This window comes from Lycium barbarum, chromosome 1 (assembly GCF_019175385.1).
Source record: "Lycium barbarum isolate Lr01 chromosome 1, ASM1917538v2, whole genome shotgun sequence".
Taxonomy (NCBI): Eukaryota; Viridiplantae; Streptophyta; class Magnoliopsida; order Solanales; family Solanaceae; genus Lycium; species Lycium barbarum.
The window spans coordinates 168,655,472-168,662,313 of NC_083337.1; the positions used below are offsets into that span (position 1 = coordinate 168,655,472).

A 6,842-nucleotide genomic window follows, 5' to 3' on the forward strand; every position below is an offset into this window, starting at 1 on the left:
GGAAAAAAAAGAGAGTTTATTAGTTGAAGGAAGGTGTTCTTGTTTTTAGTGGAACTTTGGACTCAACATCTTGTCCAGAATTTGTTGAGTTGTACGACGTGATCGGGTTGTTGTATCCTGGAGGGGACAAGTCAGAAAGATTACTGCTGGACCGGTAGATTTGCTGCAGTGGGCTTGAATCTCCTTGAAGAGAGCGAGATATCCGCGTCTCAGCCGAAGATAATTTTATTTCTTCATTTTATTTTTTCAATTGTAATTGTAATTTCATTATATTATCACCAACACATTGATAAAACCAAAGATATATTTATACAATAGAATGATAGTCCAACATGACACAATTAACCAACAACTAGTATGTTGAAGGTTCGAAATTGTATGAAAAGGAAAATGCTGTGACTATAGCTATAAAATTCATTCCCTATGCACTTGGGTCCTTGTCCGATGAGCTATCGGTCATGATTTCATCTTCTTCGTCGTAATTCAGCTCCTATAAGAAATATAAATTTTCCATATCAATTGTCAACAAAAGAAACAGAACACGCTTTCTATACTTGATTCAATGCACTAAAATTAATTAAGTTCCACCAGATAAATATGAAATGTGAAATGTGAAACTTGCCTTTAGATGATCTCCTTTTATCTTCTTTTCTTCTTCCTTCTCCCTCAGCGTTCGAATTGGAGAAATTCTTAGCTGCAATATACAACCACGTTCAATCTATCAATCAATCAACTTCATCTCAATGGGAAACAGTTTATTCTTCGAAATCTCTATATCCATTTCACTGTAATCATGTTCACTTCATTCAAATACCAAAAAAAAAAAAAAAAGGTCCCAAGTTCCAAGTTCATTGAATTTCACACAACCAGAAACAAGATAATTGTTCAAAAAAAAAAACAACTTATAATCGAATTACTTTTTAAATTTCTTGCATCTTCACTTAAGATAAATCTCTAATTACAAAAGGGAAAAGGTCTAAATTTACCTCTGAACTATGCGAAATGGTCTAGATTTACCCTCCGTTAATATTGGAGTCAAATATACCGCTGCAGTTATTAAAGTGACCAAATATAACCTTATTTTCAAACACAGGGATTTTTTTTTTAAAACTTTCCATTTTTGGTCAGACTAAAATTCACCTGAAAGCAATCAGAACTAAAAATAGAGTTACCGTGCAGGATAATCTGAGTTCTTTTAATCGAAAAAGCCGATCAACTTCAAGCTCAAGCTCTTTCTGTTCCTCTCCTCTGTTTAACATCTCTTTCATCTGCAAATCTAACATCAAATCCCTTTCTTTCAACATCTTCTCTGTTTTCTCTCTATCGATTCTCAGTCTTTCTAGCTTTTCACGAATCGCGCTAAGCTCCTCAGCTAACGATGAATCGAATGGCTCTGCCTGAATAATGCTGATTGGATTTGTTGCCTTTTTGGTTGTTGAAAAATCTGAATAAAAATCAAGATTCTCTTTATTTGAGTTTTGGATGCATTTTTGAGGTTGTTTTGGATTGGTGGTAAGTGGAATTGATGGAATGTTTTTAGGTTGAAGTGGTTTCCGGCCAATTTTTGGGGGGTGGATCTGATTGTTTGGAAAAGGTGATGGAGCTGTGGATGCCATTTTTTTTCTTTTCTAAACCTTTAGTTTTATTTGTTCGAATTTGAAATGGTTCAGGCGGACAACAACGGCTACTTATAAAAATGTGTGTGGCAGATTTTGAAAGTAGCACCAAAAATAAAAAAATAAAATGTGGCACGGGAATTCAATGTTTTGTGGGTAATAGAGGTAACTTAGGTAAGTTAATGCTTTAGAACATCAACGAGGCCCATTAGCTCAGTTGGTTAGAGCGTCGTGCTAATAACGCGAAGGTCGCAGGTTCGAGACCTGCATGGGCCACAATTTTTCATATTTTTTTCTGCCAAATTTGTAGTACTTAATTGTTACTAATGTCACTTTATTTTACACTTGTTATACGGGTAATCTGCATTTTTAACTAAATAGTCTTTTCTTTTCAAATACAAAATGAAACTAAATCTTCATTAACTATGCTGTATATAGATTTCGTGTAGCTTTCTACTTGATTTTTGGATGGAATAACTTTTGAGTGCATCCCCGAAATTTGTTTAATGCAGTAACTTGTTTAAAAACATTAAAATGATTTGGCCATATTCTTTTATTAAATCAATCAAATCTGCAAATGAGAGTTTGAAGAGTAGTGACCATTAGGGCATATTTGTTTGTGACTGAACATGTGGAAAGAGTTTTCTTGAAAGCAAAGAATGACGAAGTATATGTTGAGGCCTGAGGACAAAAGCAGAAGGAACACAAAATAGAGAAGAATCAGGACCTTGTTCAGGTCAGAGACATTTAATCCTCAGAAGTCAGAAGGTCTCATGAATTTTAAAAACTGCAGTAGTATCTGTGGTTTCCTAACCAAGAAAGGTCTCAGAAACACAAAAAGTCTTCCCATCTTCACATACACTTATTCCCAGCTCTTAATAGATATTACCTACATTGATTTTGTTGGAGAAAAAAAGAAGTTACTATCAATTTACACTGGTCTTGTGCATACTGTATTGAATAAATCTTAAATTCTGGAAAGAATTGGCTGTTAGTTTATGCAATGTGAATAGTGAAATACAAAGGAAAACCTTCACAAACAAGAAAAATAAACAAAATATTACATGAATGAACAATAACAAAAATGATTTCTATTTTCTCTTCCACATCCTGATCTCAAGCACTGCAGCAGTGATGAAAAATATAACCAGCACAAAAGCAAAACCACCCTTCCAAGAACTTCCTGCATTCCCTAAATGGATACCATAGAAAACATTTATTGTTGCCAAAAATATCAAAAGTCTCCCTGTGATGTAATGGTACCAATTCCAATATTTTCTTATTTTTGATTCCTTCTCTGGTCTGACCAATATTGCAATAATCTGTCCAATAAAGAAAAAGCATTCAAAATGAATACCAATGAAGAGTCAAAATCAAAATCATCGACATAATTTTTTTTCAATTATATAAAAGATGTATGAAAATACTGGCCTCTGCGGTTTATATTAATTAGATCTTTTCTGATTAACTAATATTCAAATAGTAATGAGTGCAGTGATATTCAGAAAACTAGTGATCTAAAAATCCTGAATGTGTCTCTATTCATGCACCCATATATATATATATATTAGGATTGAGTCACGTTACTCATAATTTTTGTAAGTATAGTCACTTCAGACAAACCTGCAAGCAACCAAGAACAAGAATGAAGATGCCGAGGCCTTTGTGTCTATTGACGTTGTTCTGAAGACGAGCATTGAGAACGAGCCCACTGATAATACCCGCAAATCCGAGGATGAACCCTAGTGATTGAATGGTTGTGTGAGAGTAAAACCAGATTGGATCATATTGCCTCAAGTATCTAGCTACCATGACTCCAATTGGCATGAAAATTGCCCATCCAAACATGTTTAGAAGCCCATGGCTTCTCCTCAGATTTGCATAAAGTGTCTTTGTTTCACTTTGACCTGTTTTGCAACAACACAATGATATATAGAACTTGTCAAGAACATCTTCAACTAACGCACTCCTTCTGTTCCACTTTATGTTGCAGTATTTGAGCAGATGTGAAGTTAAGAAATAAAAGAAGATTTTTGACACATACGTTAAGTTTCTATGAGTACTGGGTTTGCCTTGCAGGTTATTAGAGTTTTACATATTCTTTTTCATCATAACAAGGTGAAAATTTATATCAAGTGGGTCCTAACAAATTATGTCACTAAGTCTAATAATAGGCACATAACACAATAACAACATAAATGTATGCAACAAGTAAACGAGTACAACATATAATGATTAACACAAGTCCAACATTTATCAAAATTCCATATAACGATGTGTATGGTAAAGATTCAAACTTTACTCCAAACCGACGTTGTGTGACACTCTTCTTGGGATAATATAATAAAGTTTCAAAATATATAAATGTGACACTTCTTTTGGACAAGTTAAAAAAATTGTGGCACATAAAAATAGGACGGAGAGAGTACTTGAAAGGATTCAATTAAACATATTCACCTTATATCAAAAGATCAGGAGAAAACATAAGCTATCATGTCTACCCCATTAAAATTCAGCATCATGCAATAGTCTGTTTCACATTGATTTATCCAGTTCAATCAACAAGCTTAAACTATTAAATTGACAAGACAGAATTCAACTAAGATGTTATACTAACTGCTACGCCATAATTGTCTTGTGGGTAGTAGTACTTTTCATATTTCCACATTAAGATTTGCTTGGTCTTAAATAAATTGAAATACACATTTAGTTTGCTAGTCATGCATGACTCATGAGATCTCAGCTAATTTGGTTATAGAAATAGTTGATTGAATGGTATTGGGATTATTAAAGATAGGTTCATCCTATAAATCAAAAGAAGTTCCCCCTTGTACCACACTGAACTAACTCAAAACGACCATTCTTGTTTTAAAAGAACATGAAAACTAAACAAACAACATTGGTTCCAACTTCCAAGTCAAAGACGTAAAAACTACTAAAAGCTACATATGTTTGTTAGTACTTCAATATTATTGTTGTTAATAGTATAAGTAATTGACACATTCGTTAGTGCGTGGCAACTACATCTTCTTACTCTTTGACCAATTATGATTGCCTTCATTAGAAGCTTTCATGGAACCCACCCACCACTAGTCTCCATAGTAGTAACTAGTAAGACTTTTCTTGTTTCTCAATCGATGTTTGGTATTAACATTGTTTCCCAAATTAATTCAAACTTGTACCGCATAAAACCCGTTAAAAAGGAAGCTCTTTTTATTAGAGTGACAATTAGCCCTAAAAACATTACCCCTCCCCTCCCAACCCGCTCAATGACACATTCATTTATAAACTCAATCCATTTTGATCCGTCTAATTCAACCCATTTAAAAGTTGAGTTGATAAGTGACGTAGTTCAAATTGATCAAGAAGAGCTCTTGTCAGAATATTTTAAATTTTTTTTTTTTTTTTTACATATGTTATATATAGCCAAAATAAAGAACAAATTTTTTATTATGTTAGCCTATTTAAGCCCCGACACATTTCAGCCCATTTAACTCTAACATTTTTCAAACACTTGTGTATTTTTATGTTACATCTAAATTGTAATATTTGTTTGTTTGATATAAGAAAAACAAAATTAAGTCCTTACGACAACCATTAACCAGAGCAAAAATTCGATCAATTCACTAACCTGTGTTATAATTCAAGGCAGTAGAGGTATGATCCTCGTGTTCCGACAACTGGAAATCAGCGGTGGACGGCAGCATTCCGGTCGGTCCAACGGAGTAGATGAGCCGATTGCTTGGCATTTCAGTATTCAACTGAAAAGCCAAATAAATTCTGGAGTTCTTAGCTACAACGGAGGATGTAAAGTTGACAAGTTGGAGATTTCCCTCATCCGGCAATACCTGCTCGAAGGCCATTCGTTTGATCAGACACAAAAAAGAATATCGAAAATTTGAGTGGCTAAAGCTGAAGCAGTTACTTTCGAAGTAATAGAAAGAAAAACAACGACAGGAGTGGAAAAGTTTGATTTTATTTTCTTATTAAAAGTGATCAAATTTTACTACTAATAGATAAAATCGACAAGAAATTCAAAATAAAAATGATATTCTATTTTTTTATTTTTTTTTAAATATCAAAAACAATAGTAACGTGTCCTAGATCTGACAATAGATAAAAGGGAAAAGGATCAAGTTTAAATACTCCATTATTAACGAAATATCTTAATTTCATCATGCACTATAATTTGGGACTATTCATACATTTGGGTTTAGTAAATCGTCTAGTATTTGCCCGTAACCCTAATAGAACTTCAACGTGGACTCAAGATAAAGTAAAACGAAGAATAATTTCAAATTTTGGACATTTTTCCGAAGGATTTTAATACATGAAATTCACCTATTTCACTCTAGAGTTCCATTAAGATCAATGACAAATGTGATTTTCTTTTTGCTAATGACGAGAATATGAATGACCCCACAATATAATGGAAGATAATATTAAAATCTACCTCGTTGGGCGATTGTCCGCCAAGAAAATACTTCTTCATAGTGGCAGTTCCGTCATTAGTGACCCAGCCAACAATAGCAGTGGAGCCAACCATTTTTCCGTTTTTAGAAAATCCCATGGCTATGTATGCATTTGTGTTTGGTGCTGAGAGAACAAAGCTCCACACATTTGTATCTGTTCTCATATACTTTAGAGAGAAAAAAAAAATATGGAAGAAAATGTTAATGGAAGAATTAATGAGATATACACTACCAGAAAATCGTTAATTGACTCGCTAAAGGATTTTTGACGTAAAATATGTTACTGACAAGCCAAATTTCAACGAGTTTCATTGAAAATTAGCGATTTTCTGATAGTAATAATGAAAACTGCAGTTGGAGAAAGGAAATTTATAATAATTACTCTGAGGATGTAGCCTTGTTGATCCCATACTGAAAGACAATGGAAAGAAGTTGTATCGAAGAGAATTTTGTTTTCGAGGTTGAGGCTGGAACTGCATGAATCTGTACTGCTGCCTTGAGAATTTACTTTGAGAATTTGGGAACTAATAAATATTTGGAAGATCAAGAAGGCAGAGAATTTGAAAGATGTCTTCATCTTTCAACTTGTTTATCTCTCACTATTTCTTTGTGTAATAGAAAGTATTTCAATGTGAAAGAAGTGGGAGAAATGATTGTAAAGGGTGGAAGTAGTGGCCTAGTTGGTTATGTGCATGGAGAGAGAAGTTGTGTGTTGAAGTTTCATCAAGTAAATAGTATTGGGAAATAAACTAAC

The 6,842-nt window shown here is 33.6% G+C and overlaps 2 protein-coding genes and 1 non-coding gene across 4 annotated transcripts; 1 reads left to right on the forward strand and 2 right to left on the reverse strand.

The window, feature by feature from the left end:
- Window positions 1-286: 286 nt before the first annotated feature.
- Window positions 287-1,657, reverse strand: LOC132626592 (high mobility group B protein 6). The gene is made up of 3 exons (XM_060341512.1): window positions 1,173-1,657; window positions 623-694; window positions 287-490 (listed from the first exon to the last, which is right to left on the reverse strand). Exons 1-3 carry the CDS (start codon window positions 1,614-1,616, stop codon window positions 422-424), a joined length of 585 nt encoding a protein of 194 aa, XP_060197495.1. The 5' UTR covers window positions 1,617-1,657; the 3' UTR covers window positions 287-421.
- Window positions 1,658-1,818: 161 nt separating this feature from the next.
- Window positions 1,819-1,892, forward strand: TRNAI-AAU (transfer RNA isoleucine (anticodon AAU)). The gene has a single exon. It is a non-coding gene; the product is annotated as a tRNA-Ile (tRNA).
- A 468-nt stretch (window positions 1,893-2,360) lies between these two features.
- On the reverse strand, window positions 2,361-6,842 carry LOC132606817 (cytochrome b561 and DOMON domain-containing protein At3g07570-like). Of its 2 annotated transcripts, XM_060320467.1 has the most exons (6): window positions 6,471-6,842; window positions 6,070-6,255; window positions 5,248-5,464; window positions 3,240-3,523; window positions 2,681-2,938; window positions 2,361-2,505 (listed from the first exon to the last, which is right to left on the reverse strand). In XM_060320467.1, exons 1-5 carry the CDS (start codon window positions 6,663-6,665, stop codon window positions 2,708-2,710), a joined length of 1,113 nt encoding a protein of 370 aa, XP_060176450.1. In that variant the 5' UTR covers window positions 6,666-6,842; the 3' UTR covers window positions 2,361-2,505; window positions 2,681-2,707. The 2 variants fall into 2 exon arrangements, with proteins under 2 accessions (XP_060176450.1, XP_060176443.1); XM_060320460.1 differs by lacking the exon at window positions 2,361-2,505 and having other exon boundaries at window positions 2,537-2,938.

Coding starts and splice junctions, on each gene's coding strand:
- LOC132626592 (XM_060341512.1), bottom strand. CDS start 1,616: ATGGCATCCACAGCTCCATCACCTTTTCCAAACAATCAGATCCACCCC. Junction 695..1,172: donor AACTCAGATTATCCTGCACG/GTAACTCTATTT, acceptor TGTATATTGCAG/CTAAGAATTTCTCCAATTCG. Junction 491..622: donor TAAAAGGAGATCATCTAAAG/GCAAGTTTCACA, acceptor TATTTCTTATAG/GAGCTGAATTACGACGAAGA.
- LOC132606817 (XM_060320467.1), bottom strand. CDS start 6,665: ATGAAGACATCTTTCAAATTCTCTGCCTTCTTGATCTTCCAAATATTT. Junction 3,524..5,247: donor TGCCTTGAATTATAACACAG/GTTAGTGAATTG, acceptor GTTGCAAAACAG/GTCAAAGTGAAACAAAGACA. Junction 2,939..3,239: donor TTGTTCTTGGTTGCTTGCAG/GTTTGTCTGAAG, acceptor TTTATTGGACAG/ATTATTGCAATATTGGTCAG.